The 21542-nt window shown below is 31.2% G+C and overlaps 1 protein-coding gene across 3 annotated transcripts in view; it reads right to left on the bottom strand.

The window, feature by feature from the left end:
- LOC119830876 overlaps positions 1–21542 on the bottom strand; it is a 70552-nt gene that overhangs the window by 24835 nt on the left and 24175 nt on the right. For 2 of the 3 annotated variants that reach the window (XM_038354051.1, XM_038354053.1), the window contains exons 2-4: positions 11005–11115; positions 7338–7470; positions 4503–4648 (exon numbers count right to left, since the gene is read on the bottom strand). In XM_038354051.1, the coding sequence (XP_038209979.1) occupies positions 4503–4648; positions 7338–7470; positions 11005–11080 (355 nt within the window). In that variant the 5' untranslated portion in view covers positions 11081–11115. The remainder of the gene's footprint in view (positions 1–4502; positions 4649–7337; positions 7471–11004; positions 11116–21542) is intronic. The other variant, XM_038354052.1, reaches the window with a different exon arrangement.

Here is a 21542-nt window from a genome sequence, read left to right as displayed (position 1 = left end):
TTAAAAATTATTTTATAGTTTTTAGTTTGATGTGCTTGAAAAGCGTGTTTTTTAGTTTTTTTAAACTATATTTTTATATATCCTTTTTTGTTAGTGGGTTTTCAGTAATAATTTTTAATGGAGTTAAGTCAGAAATTTGTTAGCGAAGTTATATTACAGTAAAATGGATAGAATTTAAATACGATCGCCCCGGCATCGCACTTGTGCAATAATACATGATATATACATACTATAAACCTTCCTCTAAGAACACTCTATCTATTAAAAGAAAACCCCATCAAAATTTGTAGCATAATTTTAAAGATCCATGTATACAGGACAGGCGTAAGGTCGAATGCAGACCTTTCGCTCTACAAATTGATTGCCGACTTCAAATTGGAAAAAAGATTGAGGGAGGATTGACGAGAGGAATAAAAGAAAGGACTGAGAAGGGTAGGGAAAAGGATATGGGACTCCGACCTCCTCACTCACCGAACGAAACACAACAGTATGCTATTTCACACCGGTCTCCTGTGGGGGTGTCGTACTTCCCCGGTGCGAGCTAGCCCAATTCGAGCCGCATCGTGTTCGACTACCACATACCAAACTATGTAGTGAATACTACATATTTATATAATTTTAGAGGATTTTAGATTTGTATAATATTAATTAGTATGCATCAGCTGACGATAGGTAAATAATACAAATCCATATTAATATGCATTGTTATTGAACCGTAATAATTTGCCGATAACAAACAATTTTGTACTTCGAGTCGGCATAAAGCTGTTCATGACATTCCAATTATCTTGCAAAGGAGTGGGACTATTACATTTTGGATTCAAACTCGAAACACGCTTGTAAGCGGCTTGTTAAGGCTTTTGAGTATTCTTAAAATTTCTGTTTAGAATTATAAGCAGCAATTTGTTGACTTCGTACCAACCGAACATGTTATAGGGCATATAATTTGGGACATTATGTTTCTTTTAACTTGTTGCTTGAAATTACATAATATGAAGCAAAGAGCGACTTTATATTCACACATAAATGTGAGTTGTTTTTGCCAAAAAGAGACGCTGCTTAGGAAATATCCGAGACTGTATTAAACGATATTAACTAATATGATATTTTCTAATAAGCACACTGGATTTCCAATTAATCTATTTAAATTCTGCATTTCGGCTTTGTTCACATACCGTGACATTTTCCAAAAGGTATGTAATTTTATTCATATTATTAAAAATATAATATTTATGAAACAACCAGTGTCTCATTTACAATTTTTATAACTGTCGTTTAGGTATATTTTAAATTTAATTTACATGAAACCTTAAGCTAAGCATAATTTTAAAAAATGCAAGAATACAAGCAATTTTCCAGATCCATGATTTTCAGCAGTTTTTACCCGGCAAAATCATAAATTTACATTATAATGATTGTTGCTTAGTATTCATTATGAATTTTAAGTCTTTATTCTTTTTTATGATGGCTTCACCGCTAATTTAAAAGTAGATTTTTTTGAGAGCTTTTGCTAAATTATTCCTAACGTTTAAAAGTAATTGAAAGAGTATATGGAATAATAATTTCGTTTAAATGCCCACTCTTCCCTTTTGATGGTACGTACTATCCGTACTGAATATTTTCCAGATTTATTGTGTTTTAGAATGAAAAGTTGATAATAACAAAAAATATAATGGATCTATTATCGAATAATTTGTGAATATCTACAATAACGCCTACTCTATACATTCAATTCGTTTAGCAATATATCCCGTGATGTACTCGGTAATACAGGAATAACACGCCAAAAGTGCATCAGGAAGATCAGACGCGGTAAATGAACTATCTGGCTCCGTGCCAGCTTTGTGAAATTTTAACACCGCAACGAGCAATACTCGTATTACATACAAAGGGCATGATGAAGATAAACAGCTTTGTCTCGTGCCAAAGTATTCATTGTAGTCGATAATATGGGCGACCTGGATAATTTATGAGGTACGTACCCCTTTCTTGTACTGAGTTTAGTGTTATGCATTAAATTATTTATCGATTCCTGATGAGAGCACAGCGGTAAATTTATATTTACTTCATGTAGTATGTGTATTATAATGAAATAGATATTTTATTTGACACCGTGATATGCTATGTGAATTTGGTAGGACGTAGGTATTTGTTAAGAGGTAATTGCTGTGATTTGCATTTAATTCAGACCGCGGCTTTGCAGTTGATTTGGGATAAAGAGGTTTTATCATGCAGTAAATACGTTTTCAATGTACGTCCAGTATTCTGTGCAATGAAACAGATGCATGTATATTGCATATAGAACAGCTTTTGAATACATAGGTACTATTTTAATTCAACACGATTTATTTTCCACAAATATGTTGAAAGTTTTTTGAAAAAAGGTTCTGTTGAATAAGATATACTTTTTAAAATTCATACTGTATAAATTTAATTAAACTAAAGTATGAGTTGTCATCTAAATATAAGATTAAAAAACAAATCTGACAAACTGTTCGCCCACAAATGCCACAGCATTCAACTTCACTACGTCATAACTATAAAACAAATTCCTAGACCTTCCCATTAACGAAAGATACGCACTCGCAAACAGTTGTTCGTTAAATAAAATAAACAACGGCTAAAACAAGGGAATTAGACCTGCCCCGTTTCGTAAATGTCTCTAAGGACTGAGCACACGCACGGGTATCACGCAACAGGTGCATGGAATTATCATTTCGCCCTGTGTACATGTGTCATTGACCTAGTTTTATTAATTAATTGAATAATCATAATGTAAAGAATATAAATGCCATCATAGGATGATCTTGAAGTGCAGTGTGTTACTAATCTTATCACGCTCAAACCAAACAAGAGCGGAAGAGAATTCCTTAAATATAATTGACATTCGAGCAATATGCCTGATGAAATAAACAATAAATAATAAGTTCTAATAGAATAAATAATCCTTTCCTTTCATCTTACATTACATCATATAATATTAGTAAAGATTTAAGCTATTTTTTGCTAGATGTTACTGAATAGTGTACAAGTGAACCCGCGAGCTAGTGCCAAATATCATGGACATTATTAGTTCATCGTATTAATAAAAGTTATATATATGGTCTATTAATAAAACACCCGCATAATACAATGTGACACGTTCCTTAAAACATTATACCTTATGTTAATATTTATTGTACTAAGTTTATATTGCGAGAATTTCTTAGACGAAAACAGTCGTGAAAGTGATGTTTAGAAATGATTAATGACAGGGCTGTCGGGCTAAAATGTTTCATATTGCTAAGTATAAAATATGTACAGACTACAGGGTCTATATAAAATTATTCGTGGAACTGGGAGAAACGGTTTGTAAATGTCAGGAATGAGATGTAAATGCACACATTTTTGGGCCTCTTAAATGTTCAGTGTAATGATTTATTTTTTATATCCAATTAGACCTTTCCAAAGAATATCTTCTGAAGTATAATTCTACCTCACTAATGATGATTAAAAAGGAAAAATCACTTTAAATGTTCTAAGCCATTATATTAACCCAACAATGAACGTTTAATACCTTTTGTTGTCATAACTTTTCTACCCTTATTACTAAAGATTGAATTACTAAAATTCCAGCAACAGAAATTAACATTATCCCTAAAAAGCCTTCACCTAAAACTTTTGAATGAATGAAAATCTGAAACTTCACGGGTATTTAATGTACCAGGAAAATATGCTCAGACATTTTAGACAAATTACTGCTTCCGTTATAGAAAATTACCAACCGTGTAAAATGAACCTCAATTAATTAGATTTTTCATGTTTTATTTTCAAATAGTCTAGTACATACTCGTACGTTCTTAAATTTTTGTCTCTCCTTGATTAGACTTATTGTAGTGATTAATTTGAAAAATTGTGAACAAGTGTTCTTTACACCGTTGAAATATAGCTTTATTATAATTAAAGAATGTTACTCTATTATTAAATAAGAAAAAAACTCAACAATAATGTAAAATTATCTATATATTATGCTCTTAAAAGGCAAAAGTAAGGGTTTTTCTAAACACTTATGGGATTCTAATAATTTCTTATGATGTAAATAAAAAGCAATGAAAAAAAAAACGAAGTCCTTATATCAGAAGATAAGAACAACTTTACTTGAAAATCTAGTTGCTACAAAATTTGGTATCTCTTTAAGAAAGAAGACACTCATAAAATATTCATAGAATCACACGCTTGTCTGGTGTAAAATGAATAAAAATATCATTTCAGTTACATCTTTATTCGCCCATTCACATTGAAAATGGATATAATATCCTACACTATTTTCTTGTTATTCACGCTCGTCCTACATTTTTCATTCTATGATAAAAAAATCTCTTTCATTACGTCCATAAGAGTTAACTGCAAGTCACGATTTTTAATGAACCTATTAATAAACGTGAAAAACTCAAATGCGAACAACTTCCGAGGTGTAACAGTATTTCATGTAAGGCTCTAAAGAAACCAAGTCTTTGACTCACCCAGCGTGCGGAAAACAATAGGCCGACTTCTGTACTTATGCCCACCCCACAGCGCGGCGACCGTCACTTGATATTGGGTGTCGGCCTCCAAGCCGCTTAGAATTACTGCATCCGAGTTACCAGCCACTTCAAGCACCACTCTGTAACTAATCGACGATGAGTCAATTTCATAATCAATCAAGTGCATTAAAATAATATTTTTAAAATACCCATTGTATACAAATATATGTACAATAGATAAAGCTTCTCCCCGACTTCTTTATGTTTCATTCAATGACATTTTTGTTAAATCGCGCGAATTAAATCTTAATTGATATAAAATTTTTAATTCTAACAACATCTATTTGAGTTTTCATTTAAAACGGTTTATTAAGGAACAACGAACATGTGTTAGTCATAAATAGGAACATTATTTGTTTCAATAACGTCAAGCTATTTTAAATGTCTCTCGCTATAACACGTTTTCAGATCTCAAAGCGGGTCCTTTTTTGTTGAAATTCACCTTTGATTCTTACTCTGCTAGTTGTTTCATTTTCTCTTTGCAAAAGGTATGGCGTATAAATTTATAAGGTTTCAACTGCTGTATGAGAAAATACGAGTGATATTTTTCGCTTTATATCATTCGCTTGGATTTCCTACATGGTAGAGGATTTGTTTTAACATGAATTTATTTGTTTGATATTTTTAATATAAAATTTTATTGTGAAGGTATTAAAAGTAGGTAATCAATTATGATATTTGCTAAGTATATTGTGTTAGTATATTTATACGTTGAAACCACTAATTGATTATTATTAAAACAGTATAATGTTGTTGTACTTCCATTATCTAGAACTCTGATAGATGCTATAACTTCCCCTTTTGCTTGTAAATTAGCTTGAATATTTATTAGTTTGCAAGAAAACCATTAAATGTTCTAGAGCGTATAAAATAAATCTGTACTCCAATAAGTTTTGTATGTAATTCAAGTGTTGAAAGGCGAAAATCTGTTCAAAAATTCGTCATATAATATATTATATACGATTGGTCAGAAAAGGTAATGGGTTTCCATTATTTCATAAAAAATGGACAGCTGAAACAAGGGTTGCTTTAATGCATGTTAACATGGAATTATGTATTTTCTGAAAGCCTAGTCAATTTCAATTTTTTAAAATAAATATTAAAAAGTACCCGGGTTTGTAATACATAAAAGGAGTCTTTCACATATTACTATTTAGCACTATGTAACAGTTTATTTAAACTATATTATTATATATACAATTCATAAAAGCTTTGAGTATACCCTGTGCAACTTACAGAAATAACAAACATTAAGACTTATATCCATAGTCTTAAAAATTAGCCAAGAATCTATTTGATATAATTTAAGTATTTTCTATGTTTTCTACTTCTTTTTATAAGATAATATAATTCTTATTGGGTAATTTTCCTTAATGGGAAAGTATGTATTTAACTGTCTGCTGCTATTTGTTTTTTTATGAGATGAAGGTATTTAAAACTTTTGTTATTCATTAAAGCATCACACCGAAAGGGAAGAGATACCTTTTCATTCCACATCGGATAATCACATTCACTTTACACATGATCTATTTTCATTTATTTATTTATTTATTTATTACTAGCTATCCGCCCGCGGCTATGCCCGCGTAGTCGCAGGAAACTTAGAGGGTTTTTCTCGCATGTTCCCGTTCCCGTGGGATTTCCGGGATAAAAACTATCCTATGTCCGTCTCGTGGGTCCTACCTACCTCTGCACAAATTTTCAGCCAAATTGGTTAATCCGTTCTTCAGTTATAAATAGTGTAACTAACACCACTTTCTTTTATATATATAGACAAACAAGTTTTCCACCCGTTGTCAAAGAAAATGCCCATGGAAATGAGATATTTCACCGCGGTAAAAAATAGCCTACGTTTAGCCTCCTAGCCATCTCCAGTAAAGAAAATAATATCACAAAATTAATGCTTGATGAAATAAAATCAAAGAAACATACACTTCTGAAGTCATTATATTAGTAACTATTTATAGACGATCAAGTTAATCTATTACATCCAACATCACATTTTCAAAGCAACATGGATATAACCCACGCATTTGTCAATAATTAGAACAATAAAAAATAAATTGATAAGCATACAAAGTTTGAATGATATCTGTCTTTGACGTAGATCAGAACCGAGTCGGTTACATATAAACATACAGGTGAAGCTAATAAAAGCGTGTTTAAAATCTCCACAATTCGATTACAATAAATTCTACTCGATTGAAGTGGAACATAAAGCAATTACACGTTCATGCATAAATGTATTAACGACTTGAGAACTTCAGCTCCGACCGAAGAGATTTATGTTACGCCCACCTGCAGAATTACGGTCAGAGTAACATATGCACGAAATATCAAGCATTAACTGCTGCAATATAAAGAACATAAATATATACAAATACAAAGTAAATAAAGACTATTTTTATGTTATTTAGCGTGAAAACGTTATTAGTTGATGGAGGATTAATATGCATCTTTTAGTATAATTTAAATGGATCAGTATGAACCGCTTAACGTATGAAATATTAATAATATGGGCAGTGGTTTGAGATTAAATTTGTATCGAATTTCAAATACTCTTCAATTGATATTTATGTGAGATAAAAACATCGTAGTTATTTATTTTCTGAATTAATAAAAATTATAAACAAAGTATTGTGTCCTTATGCTTTACACATCGATATTCAAGTCATTTGATAATGGCTGTGGCAGGTGTCCATCATGAAAATTTGTAAATCTCATTAAACAAGTACTTTTTTACGTCATCTTATACTCGTGATCAGTGCATCTTACCTCGCGTCAGAGGGCTTGTAAGTGACGTCATACTTTTCCACCAACTCCGCTGTTGTAGACCAAGACACTCTCACCGTCGTGGGATTCAGGAAGGTCACTGTTATATTCTCAGGCACCCCAGGGCCCATCGAACCTATGAAAAATATGTTTATAAATTTCTACATAAAATTATGTGATTCTCTAGTATTTCATAATTTACATGAGGAAATGTTTTCACTTTGATATATTTTGTTTATTCATAATTATAGTAAATGAATGAAGAAGTTAAACGTCATGGATAATCCATTGCAATATATTTGAATGTAAAATGTTAAAGAAATTTTGGAATAAATACAATTTCGGGTACTATTATTTGTGACGATACAGGCCAGTAGGCCTGTAGTTTGGAGTACCAAACACTGTAGCATACAGTAATTTTACGGCGGTTTTCTCTAAAGTGGTGTTACCTTCCCGGTGCGAACTGTATCGTGCCATAGTGAGCCCACATTGAAGGATTTATAGGTAAAGATAAATATATATCTACAATAATAAATAATAATTACTCCTGACCTATAATGCCTATAATATACTCTTTAGCTATAATTAGAGCTTCCGTGTCAGGTAGCGGAACGTATTTAATCGGACATCTTCAAAATGCTGAACCGAGAAACTACACAGAAAACTAACACAAAGTTCGTTAAAATTTTAATCAAGCTTAAGATTAACTTAGCCATTAAACAAGTTGAATACTTTAAAACTTACGCCTTGAAGAATATTTTACATAGGAGTAACAAAGTTGGAGGCAGAGATGACAATTTTTGAGTTCTTAATATAACTACCTAATAAGAATCATTTGCTAAAAGCGCCTCAGTTATATAGTTTATTTTAAAACAAGAGATAAATGAGATGCGTTACAAATTTTACAAATAATACTTATTATTATTGTATACTAGCTGCGCCCCGCGGTTCACCCGCGTAAGTCTGTATCCCGTAGGAATATCGGGATAAAAAGTTTCCTATATGTTATTCCAGTTGTCCAGCTATCTACGTACCTAATTTCATTGCAATCGGTTCAGTAGTTTTTGCGTGAAAGAGCAACAAACACACACACACAACCTTACAAACTTTCGCATTTATAATATTAGTAGGATTTTGTATATAGTTATGAAATACTATCAACGCCACGCGGTTGTGAAACCCCGCACATGCCGAATCCGCGGTCAATATATAGCCAAATTGCATTATGAACTAGATAACCTAAGTAGATAACAGCCAACCCTCATCGAACTCCGTTCAGTGGGTTTGAAACGCGTGAAAACTAACAAACATACATCTATCCTCACAAAGATTCGCGTTTGTTATATAGAAGTAAAATTTATTCAATAAAACAGTGTTATTTTTTTGTAAAATCTATTTTGTAATAGAAAGGATCTCAGGGGCAGTTCACATGCAAATGACTCGCAAGATTCAAGTGAATGCGAACAAGAGGTTGCAAAGGTCGCCAGATATGGAAAATTGTCGGTTACCCGTCCGCGATATTGTTAATATTTAATATGCAAATATGCCGTTGTTTTACGTTTACTATTCTAAAAGTGGGACATGTTGACATAACCTTTACTGTTTGCTAATGTATACTGTAGGAGTGTCATATGAAAAACTGGGTTTTAAGCAGTGTTTTTTTAAACGATAAAGGTATACGCATTAGACACATAATGCTTTTCTATAAAAAAGGTTACTGACGTCCCTAGGGGAGATACTATTCCAGATTCTACACTGGGATCAAATGAGTGTTAAACATAAAAAGAATCATGCCATTCGGTTAAAAATGTATGAAAATAGAAACAAGATACTACTTTGTCATAAAATATAAATAAAGAACAATAAATATCAGGACTTAGAGATTAACATGGAAACGAAACCGTTGATTGATCATGCTCCCTATCTCTGAAGAGATATTTGTTGAAGCGATCATGGCTATTTCAACAAAAGGATAATAATTTTTTTCATCATTTAATTATTTTTCCGCTTTTTTATAAAATACCTATATTACTGAAGCATTTCGAGTAAACAAAGTAGAAATATAACTTAATACTAAAGAATAATCAAATAAAATAAACAAAAAATCATAAATAAAATAAAAATACGACACGGCGATTTTTATTTCCAACATCATATGAAGAACACACGCTAAAAACCACTTATCACCACTACGAATTCATGGTTCATTTATTTAGCATATAATCCGATTTGTAATAATCCAGCTTAACCGTTCCCTGTTGTAAATATCTATGTCGCAATTGATAAATTCCGTCATAGCTCGTTTATCACAGGTGAAGACAGATTTAATCACGTTTCAAATTTATTTCATTGTTATAAATGGAATATGAATACATGACTAGAAATCTTTCAGACTTGTTGTAAATATAATATCCTTACATATTGTTTCTAACTACTGTATTTCAATTTCTTGGATATGTAATATAATATTTTTTTATAGCAGAGAAGACATATCGAATTAAAATATGTTCGAAGTATTTATAACTTACTATTTCTTGAAACTAAAACCAAGTACACAAATAAATGTTTGCGAGAATTGTTTTTGTTGGATATTGTTTTAATTTTGTTCAAATTATTTGTGCTATTTTTCTTAACAATGCTATGTGTCATAAATTATTAATTTTCAATAAGGATTAAAGACAAAGAAAGAAGCAGTACAAGCCTTCAAAAGTATTTCTACGAAATTTGATATTTCCTATACATGTTTTAATAAGGTGTTTCATTTACTTCTTAAATGTAAACATATCACTACTCCCAGGACTATTCCTTAAGCACATGCTCATTTAATACATTTACCCGTATTTTAAATCAACACCACAATATATTTACGCGAAACTAGCTACATTTAATTTAAAAACAATTATACTATAAGGCACACGATCACACAATATCATAAGTTACAAAGCATAGCTGCCGCTTCATTGTTCAAACCACTCCACACAATGCAGTAGCTATTGAAAGGAATCAATAGATTGACACGATTTCTGTGTAAATGAATATTCCGCGTGCGAACACGATGATATGCTTTGTTCCACTGCAGTTTTATAATTTAATTTAATAGAAAATTATTGTTTTAGCTAGCTATATTAGATATTAAATATATTAGAGAATATTTTATGAAATCGTATTATATAATCCGTAATTTATTAATTAGTGAGACGTTTAGTGAATGCATTGCAAGATACAAAATGCTGAATACCATTGCATTTAGCTATAAAACGCATGAATGAAGAACACTAAATATTTAAAAAAACCTTATTTATTTCAGGCGAGAATAGAGAAATAATGTTTAATATTTATAATAGGGATCCGCCTGTGTATGTGTAATTTTGGTATTTCGTTTCTTCCTGTCAAATATCACGTTTTTTATTGTTATAGACGTAATATTTCCTTATTGAAAAATCAAATGATTCTGTCCGATTAATTCAAAAAATCTGTCGATGATTAAAACACAATAATAAATATAACTCAAATTTTGGCACTGATGGTATTGAAATTTTTGATCTCTTAATATAAATTTACAAATGTATCCCTTGTTAAATAAAATAACAAATTTATCTACTCTTTAATCCGTAACAAAACCCATGACAATTTTCTGTAGCATTTACCAGCGTAACACGTAAGTACTTACCAGCGTGTGCGAATCGAAGAAGGAAAGAGAACACAAGAGCGACGGCGGCGGACTGCGCGAGCGGCGCTCGCCGCATGTCGCGCCCACGCGGCCGCTCATGCCATGCCGCTTCTAGAACATAACAACAATTAGTACCCCAATCACTACAGGCAATTAATTAAGATTAGAATACATAATTTTTAGAATTAAGTTGTGTATACTTTTAATTATTTAAGAGTTTAGGTCGACTTGTGGGCCTCCTGATAGATGAGTTCCATCTTCAGATTCCTCTCAAGACGTGTTGCCGAGTTTTAAATATTTAACTTATCTCATGCATTAAACAATTGATTGCTCCAAGAGAAATTGAGTCATTTTATTTAAAAACAAATATAGAAACTAGTTTTAACCACTTATGTCTCAAAAACTATAGTACTATAGTAAACATATTATCTCCAGCCGCACTAAGCCTTCCCCCATAATACAGCACGGTGCAAAAACTCTACGGAATTGTTAATTGTTTATTCTATTATTGATGTCATAGTACTAGAACCATGTCGCTTTATGTTGCACATAATATTATGATTCTATTGTACGTTTCGTTTGTAGTTATTATTTTATGGTTCCGTTCAAGATATACATCTCACTTTACTACTGTACTTACTTCTGATACTAATGATAATTCTGTCATATGTTATCTTAACGAAGAAAACTTTGGTAAAGTTTTTATCTCGGAAATCCTGGTACGTTTTCCTTTTTCTAACTTACTTAATTTTATTTACTTTTTTTCTACTAAAACTGCACAGGCGAGGCCGAGGGTAGTAAGCTAGTTTAAAAGCATATCTTGATATTTGTATATTGCTTAATACGCTGAAGCGTAGTTTCAAAGTGAACATCTATGGTAGAACTACGTTATTCCACGATACATAATAACGTATATAGAACGTTATTTCATGGAATTTTCAGTACACTACGTCAAAAGCAACGATGTAAACATTTAGTAACTACATATGGGAATACTAGTGGCTCTAAATACAAATAAAGCACCGAATATACAAGCGATGTTTAAACAAGGCGAAGCGCTATTTATTTTATTTCGCGTTGTTGATAATGTTTCTGTGAGGCATAAATAATTAAATGGTTTTTTGAATGCACAGGGACTTACTATGAATGTCTTTTCCATTTTAGATCTTTTTACTACCAACATTGTAAATGTAGTCAACATTAACAATGTTGTTTTTTTTTCAATCCTAAAAAACGCAAAAATTTTATATTGCACGGGATTTTTTAATCTCAATCCATTAAAAAACAAATGAACAACGCAATCGCTTAAATGAGTAAAGTTAAACGGTAACAAAAAATAAAAACGGAAAACCGTCTGCGATAATTTCGAAGAACTAAAAATCCCTAAAGAGTAGTAAAACATTATTTAGCTCGCCACCTTTCATCTGAAATTCAACACTCAATTACAATTCCAGATGGGAACTTCAAAAAACTTGAGTTCAAAAGCGGTAGTAACAGCATATTAATGACGCATCGCAAGGCGTAAAGCCTCTTATAATGAGAGCTCTTCAAGTGTTCCGCATCCGTAGCCACAGAGACCGCTCCTCTTTATAGCGAAACTTTCCTAACTTCCTTTTTATTTACTGTTACATTTAGCATTATGTTTACACAGATATGTTCGCATAAAACAATTCTGATGTTGCACCGAAGCGTGAATTGTAACTGAAGAATATTATTTGGTTTTCTTATTTTTCTCTCTAGAACGTAGTACAGAATATTTGTTGGAACTATTCAATTGTATGGTGATATTTATTGCTTGTTGCCGAAACGATTATTGTTGAAACTCTTGTGTTTTAATTAAAACAAAGAACAGAACAATCAATGTCATCATATAGTTATTGTAGAACCTTGATGACCAAATTATATAAAATAAATAGCAAGTTATTTCCATTACATAAAAAGGAAATTCTTAATTATAATATCCCTACTTCAAACACGAGTAATTGTCTATTTAGCCATAGTTATTCATTATTGCTAATCTGTTCTCAAGGGGTCCTAATGAAAAAGGTAGGATTGCTCAATGTCACAAGTCCTTAAGTTCGTATTAAGACGATTTTGTTTCGTAATAAGCCTCTTAGTCATAATGGCTCACAGACTTTTCACTTACGAGATTTATGTTCTTATTAATTTCGCATGTCTAATGTGTAGAAGATATACAAGCACATAAATATGAAATGTAAGTATTTGAAGCACGTACGCTATTTATCAGTGTTAAATCATTACTAATATTATAAATGTGAATGTGATGTCTATTAACTTTTGTTTTCACGTCGCTGCGTTTATTTTTATTTGTTAATTATGATGTGATTATTATGTCTGGAGATAGTTAGAAGGTGAGAGAGTGATATAGGCTACTTTTCCCGTCGAATATGGAAAGCCTATTGTTATATATTTAAGTTTTCAAACACAAAGAGCAAAAAGTTGCGTTCATTTTTAGTCAAGGATTTAATTTAACGCATGACATTCTGTCTCTCATGTTCCTTTGTACAACGGTTTGTTTGCTAGACGTAAAATTTTAACAAAAAATTTGTATGAACGGTTACGATATTTTTTTTATTTTACGTTTTATAATTTAGTGCAAAAAGGTTTATTTAATATATTACATACATAGGTATATATATTAAAAATAGAGATATATATTTAAGAAACCAAATGTTTGAGATAAACTTTGGATATTTCATTAAGCAAGGGTTTCGAAATAGAATAAATAAAACATAACATAATCTGAATGAACTTTACTTTATATATCTACACTTTTCATTTGGTAATAAATTCACAAAAGGAAATACCTTCTCTTTATATCGAAATATATAAAATATTAATTGCCTTCTTACCTTTGCACACCATATGCAGTTTCATTCAACTAAAAAGATAGGAAAAGTTTATTTTATGACACTTTCTATAGATGACTAGCCGAGCGGAGCCGGGGCGTGCAGATAGTATTTTATAAATTCCAGCAAATAAACAATATTCTTATCGGGCAACTAAACTTTTACAGTAATAACCCTTATTATTCACGTCTGGAACCGCTCCCAACTTATGAAACTAAAATGCAGTTAGAGATAAGACCAAGTCATCCGAGACCAGAGGTCAATTTAAACAAATCGTCTGAATTTCGCTATTTATCTAGCGAATAACTAACTGTGCAACTTTAGAGATGTATTATTTGATTGTGGACCTTCCCAGACTAGTTAGCTTCTTTCAATAGAGCTTCACGAATTTAACATCACACAATTTTATTTTGAAACTATCTATATAATCATGAAAATAATTATTGGAACCATTCACAATTATAAAATGAAGAATTCAAAATTCAATATAATTTTGAATTCTTCATTTTATTACTTTTGCACAAGTTTCTACCATTTATTCACTTGCATTAATTAATATTTAAAATAATGACGAAGCTGTTTCCCACAACGGTTGTGCGTAATTTAATTCTAGGATGCATGAATGTAAGTTACAAATGGAAATGAATGGAGCTTTAATTTCCATTAATTACGTGAACTGCTTTTTGCTTTTCAATTTTGTTGCGGACACCTCCCTCTCTTTCCCCTCCTTCCTCAAAGTGAGATGAACTAAGATTCTACTCTCGACCCCCTCTTCCCTTGAATGGCTCACGTATTTAATAGATGCCTCATTAAGAAGCAATATTTTTATGTAAATGATTTTAATCAAATATTGCCTTCGGATGGCATTTTAGGTAAACTGTGGATTATTATGTATACACTGCGATTTGAGAGCATTAGGAAGCCCCTTATGTACACATGAGAACCACTTATTGATTTTACTAGTTCACAGTCAACTTGTTAATATCATTAGGCACTTACAACCTTTCAATTACAAGAAACCAATTGAATCTCGAATGAAATTCTCAGTAAACGCTTGTACCTCATTACTCGTTTCTTGTTTATTGCGGAAAATGTATAAAATGGGAATGATTGAAGAAGCGTGTAGTTTTATACTTTGTATCAATAAGGTAGGTAAGGAGTATTTATTAAATACTTTGACATACTTTAAAATAATTGCATAATCAATCTCATATCATCATTATCAACCTGGAAATAGAACAAAATTGTTCTTCTATGAAAAAAGGTCATCGAAATTCCTAAAGAGGGACGTACCATTCCAAATTCGTAATGAGTTCGTTATAATTTTCGTGTCACAAGAATTATTGTTTGGTGACTACCTCCACTTATTTCTCCGCAGATGGTATGTTAAGTATTTTTCCTGATGTTGGCAGTATTGGTTGATCATGTCTTCTAGTCTTTCTAAGTCTTCATCTAAGTATGTTCCACATGGGGCTTAAATTTTAATAATAGGATGTTTGAGAAAGTTTTAAATCACCTTTTCTATTTAAATCTGGATGTTGTTTAATTGCAATAGCCTCACGCAGGTCTTGGAAAAATTCTATGGCATACGGCAAGGATTGCGACGGGTCAAATCGTATGAAATATTTGTTGCCCAATGTTCACATGCTGCAGACACTTAGAGACACCTATGCTATTATTGATATCCGCAATTTGTTCCTACAGTCGGCCAGTACCAATGCTTCTTTTGGCCAATTAAGGAGAAAGTGAATTATTTCTAAATGTATATAAAACGCTCACGTAAAATCAAACACAAGAAAAACTAATTGTGAAATAAAAAATATGTACATTATAAAACTGAATGGGACACATAACGGGGGAACGAAATAAAAATGCAAAATTCACGGCTTAATAATTAACTGTGTCAACTGTATAACGACGTTTGTTTTAAAATTTTCTTTGTAAAGAACCAACTTTTTATTCAAGATACACTTAAACCGGTCAAGGCGGAGGGCAAAATCCTCTTTATTGTATCACGTATTCAAATTTTCCTCACTTCTGCTTTTTACTTATTTTTCGTCTGGATTTTGGTTTTCGGAAATTGAAAATGTAAAATCTATTACGGCGATTGAATAAAATTATATTTATCTGTTGTTCTGCATCTTTTCAATGAAAACCCCCGTTTTTGTCTCTAGTTTTAAATGTATTAAAGATTTTGATAGATTTTTATTCGAAATGCGGTGTGTCCAAAATACCGCGTCCAATCTATGATTAGTTCAATCTTTAAAGTATTAAATTCTCTTTAAATATATATACATAAAAATCAATAAATATATAAAACATCTTATTCGCGTATACAATCCAAACTAATTTCTTATATAAACTTGACCTTCAAAACTTCCTACACGAACTTCGCCCTGGTCTGTTTTAGTTGAATTAGTGGCATCAAGGAAGATCTTAATTTGTTGTTTAAATAAAAGACATTATTGTTTTCGCAGGAAGTTTCACATTAATGTAGTCTTAGTAATTATTTCGGAGTGATATCTTAATGTATTTGATTAAAATTACTTCTTACTTTTTTATTTAAATTTATTTTTATACTAACGTTTTGAGAAATGAATAAACTTACTCAGTTTCATACTCGATATCATTGAATTGAAATGCGTAAATGAATAATGCTATGTTCCAAGAATACTATTAAAATATTTGTAGGTATGAACGAATTATAGCAGGCACGACAGTTTTACATACAAATTACCCAACTCTGAAACCTGAATATAATACTCAAAGGTGCTCAAATTAAATCTATAAGGGTAAAGATACACTATATTAAACGAACTTTTCTCCACCGCGTTCCATTTTTCTTTACAGTCCAATTGAATGAAATGCTTTATAATATCCTTACAATACTCAAAGGGCAAATTGAGTTCTTACGATTATTGATTCCATTGAAATTCAAACAGTATGTGAAGCGAATCATTGAGTGAATGGGTGTGACAATAAAAGTCCCAGACGTCGAGATTTTTACGTAAACATAAAAGCCTGGCGCTGTATGGAATACTAACAATATAATAGACTGGGAAAACCTTATATCAGATAAGCTCACTTAGAATTTATTTCTGCCAATATGAGTGGATAATTTTGTATAAAATTCAATTATAGTGGGAATATAACAATAATAGCAACCCGGTTAGTCAAATAATTTCCTTAATACCATATCTGAGACTAGTAGAAGTATAACTTCTCCAAGTTAGATTTTTGTCTAGTTTTAAGCACGTTTAATCACTGCACCGCATTAATAAAAAAATCAGACAGAACACGACTTTAATTAATTTTGATTTAAAACAACAACAACCTCGTTACATTTATTTCTCATAACAATACAAAAATATAATAATTTCTAAATAAAATTAATTTAGCTCGTATTAGGTGCTTTAGCATTTAAATTAACCACACAATAAATAAGTAGGTACATCGTACAGCTCTCAATTCCGAAGTTAATTAGGAATGAAACGGCTCAACTTGGAACAAGTTTAACAATGTTGGTAGCATTTGTTGGAATACACTTTTCAATTAATCCTGCGTCATACTCAGGTCACGGGTTTTGTTTATACTTTTTGGCATATTACAAATAATTAACATATTTTCAACATACTAATAAAATATTAGTACTCGTTATCGTTCTAAAACGGACAAAAAAGACTCATCTAAATCTCATTTTTACTTTTACATGACACATTAAACATGATATTATGATTATGTAAATTTTACGCACATAAAAATCTATCCTACACAGCAGCAGGTGTTAGAATATTAGACCCATGTCAATTACAAGTCACTCTTGGAATATATAAGGGATAAATTATGATGCGAAGGCGTTAAATGACATTTTATGAAAAAACATGTGTAAGAGGTATCAAGATTGAACTTCCTTCAGAACATTAATTGCTTAGCATGTGTAGGTCATACATCACGGTCTTTCAATTACAAGCTTCCCAGCACCCCGGGAGTCCATCTATCTTAATTAAAGCCACTAAATTATCCTACGTTAATTCTGTTTATTCATTACTCAGAAACTTAGTACCGGTCAATAAGAGTAAAAAATTCTTTTACATTCTGTACAAAAATATAAATAATTCTTTCAAAGAGATTTAATTGGAAGTTAGGAAACTATGTTGTGTTTTTGTTAACAAAGAAAGCTTTTTCAGAAGTTTTTGCGTATTCAGGAGCATTGGTACTTAGACAGAATTGTTAAATGAAGTCATTAGACTTCCTTCGTTTGTATTTATATTAACATTTTGTTGGGTACATATTTTATTTACTTGTAAAAATACAGATGTCTAATATTATGCATTATGTAGTTATAAAGAACAGAAATAGAATCCTTAATTAATTGCATCTTTATTCATTCTTGATATTGTTTTACTAATTCTAATTATATTATGATATAATAGTCAATAACAAACGGCAACATGCTTAACATAAGGTGAATAGATTATATTTTAACAACATACGAAAGGACAAAGAATTACATTATTTGTACGAGGCCAATTTTGTAGGGTCTTATTACATTCCAGTAAGAAACACATATTGCTGTATCGGTATAGATAGATAATTTCAAGTCAACAAAGGTTTTATTAAAGGAAAGGAACAAAACATAGTGTAATAACAATATATGTATGTACATGTAAAAACACAATTTAATATTTTTCAGTAACCTATGTCATAGAACCTCGTTTGAAAAGAGTTTTAAAATGACATAATATAATGTCCTTACCTAGCCTAAATTATAACTATTAAAAACCTGAAGAGAGTATTTTACCGCGAAAAACAAAATAGATTTAAAATATAAATCGAAGTTTAAATAAAGATACTGTTAACCTAACATGTCAAATCGAACCATACAAATATTATGTATTGCAAAATAACATCGGAACGTGTGAAGGAAATTGTAATTGGAAACACATCACGTGGAAGTAAATTGTGTAAACATTCCTCAACTTGGATTGAGACCAAACAAAGCTCCAACCAGCCAATTTCGCAGGGCTACCACGTTTTCTAAACTAAAGTTATAAAGAGAAGGAACTGAACTTTTTTGTTTGTTTATTTGTTACGATTTCACTTAAACTGGTAGATACATCGTTGCAAAGTAAAAATGGGCTATATCTCATAATGTCTAACTTTTACCTGATATAGAATTGTAAGACATTTTGAAGGTAGGAATTTTAAAAAATAAATCATTCACAAATTTAATATAAGGCAATATAATTCCCCATAATTCAAACTAAAAATATTATAAAAATTAAAGATATGGCAATTTTTTATAAAGAATTTTACAAAATTGGATGATAGTCGCAACCCTACAAGAGCTTAGTGGACCGTTGGAACTAACAGAGTCTATAGTGATAACCACCAGGTTAATAGATTCGTCAGTTTTGTATATATTTCTATTTTAGATTAATTTGTCTTTTGATGGTCTTTAACTCCCTTTGCCGAGCAACAAATAAGGCACCTCGTTAACACTACTTTTACTCGTAGGTAAACTATCATCATCATCATCATCATCATCACCAGCCCACATATGTTCCCACTGCTGGGACACAGGCCTCCTATGTGGGTTTAGGTCATAATCCACCACGCTGGCCAAGTGCTGGTTGGCAGATGTCACTATCACACATGCACTGAATTATAATTAAAAATAAATATTAATATTAAGTATCAATCATCAATCTTAATTAATAAATTGCGTTGTATATACTTAATAATATTATTTCAGTATGCGTTTAGCTATATTTTTTGTTCTTAACTATTATTTCCTAATTCTTCTCCATAGGAATAACTTTGGTATTTTAGGAATTTAGGAGCAAAATGGCTTAAATGATTATCCGTCACTACTTTATTTCAATAAATTATGCAGGCACATTTTTTTTTACTCTTTGTGATAATTCTTATGAATTGAAAATTTTAAATAATCAATGAAACCCTAATCTAATAAGGCATCAAATTCAATAGAATATAAGCAAATAATTGAGGCAATAACTAACTCAACAAACTCGTGCAATATAGCTGAACTACTGAGATAAACAAACCCGACACTATACGGCCAAATCCCGTCACGGCTGCGAGTATAGGGAAAGCTTTATTTAAAATATGGATTCCGTCGACGACTGTCCAAGTAAATCCCTTTATATCTGGGAACGAATATATCACAGGTTACCCAAGGTTTATATTTCAGTTGAATTCAAAAATACCAAATAACTTCAGCAAATATCATTGCATTTACTGCATTTAACAAAGCATCTTTGCGATATACTCGTATAATCAAACTTTACATCCTTCAACTAAACATATATCTTATCTAAAACATGCTTTATCAATTTTCAGTATTTTCCTCTATTCATATCAACTTTATTGTGCTTTGTAACACGAATCGTATGGAGTGCTTGTAAGGGATTAGTCAATTGTCACATATTATATTATTTACCTCAAATATAGCTCAATGACGATTGAGCGAAACCAGGTCAAAAAGTTAATAATCGGCGTCTATTTCCACTGTAATCGATCGACTCCGACCCATTGCACTGAATACATTGTGACTTGTGTGATGCCCTAAAAATAATAAAACATTCTAAGGCTGGCTTAATATCAAACATGCATTCGTCACGCGAACTTTGGTATACGTAAAAGTTATCATATTTATTGAATTCGAAGAAACTTTATCGATGGAAAATGAAATTTTAGTGTACATTTTTAATGCGAATTCATCATAAACCCTAATAACATATTTATTTCTATTTTTATGCAAGCATGGAAATTCATAAATTTTAGACGAATATAATTGTAGACGTGTTTAAATTTAATGTTGTAAACCCATTTAAATAGCATTTGTATTATTGCATATAGCAGCAACATTTCTCCGTACATCCAATAGTAGGTTTCATGGAAATGTATCGAGGAAACCTTAGGAGACCAGTCTGAGTCAATGTAAATCTTTCAAAGATTTCCAGCTCTCGTTCTTTGATATTACAAAATATGGAAAAATGTCATTCAGTGTCCCTAGCGGAAGATACATAATATTTAAAATATAACGTTTGCAATATACGAAGATTTCCTTACGTTTACTTAGTATTCAAGTATTTGAATGTTTTAAATTTCGCACAAGTCGCACCGTTCAAAAATTAACCTTATTTTGCACGGGTAATTTAAGTTATTCATGTTTGATTACAATCTGTCGGATAATTATATTACATCATATCAGATAGTATCTATCAGTTCCAAAAAAAATACAATGTACCTACGTTGTTTCGAATTATCGTGGATCCAAATTTTCCATCATTAATTTAGATATCTCGTAAGTTGTGGAGTTACGGGCGAATTCAGTGGAATTGGAAGCAAACAGAGGAATAATTTAAATCGTAGCATACGAGAACTAGCTTATGGTTTACTAATACTCGTAAATATGGTCTGACGTAAATTCACTGACGTTTCTTTACTACTACAATTATATTGACGGCTAAATGCTTGCGTCACTAAGCACGTTGAAGTAAAAATAAAATATTACTATTGTATGTATATTTTTAGATCTCCAAGAAGTCTACAAGTTGCAAAACTTAATACAATGATTTTTGTTCGGTATAATTATTTTTTCAGCTTTTAATTTTCTATTTAACTTTGATGTAAATAAGTGCA

Source organism: Zerene cesonia, chromosome 12 (genome assembly GCF_012273895.1).
Source record: "Zerene cesonia ecotype Mississippi chromosome 12, Zerene_cesonia_1.1, whole genome shotgun sequence".
Taxonomy (NCBI): domain Eukaryota; kingdom Metazoa; phylum Arthropoda; class Insecta; order Lepidoptera; family Pieridae; genus Zerene; species Zerene cesonia.
This window is presented reverse-complemented; position numbering and strand designations above follow the sequence as displayed.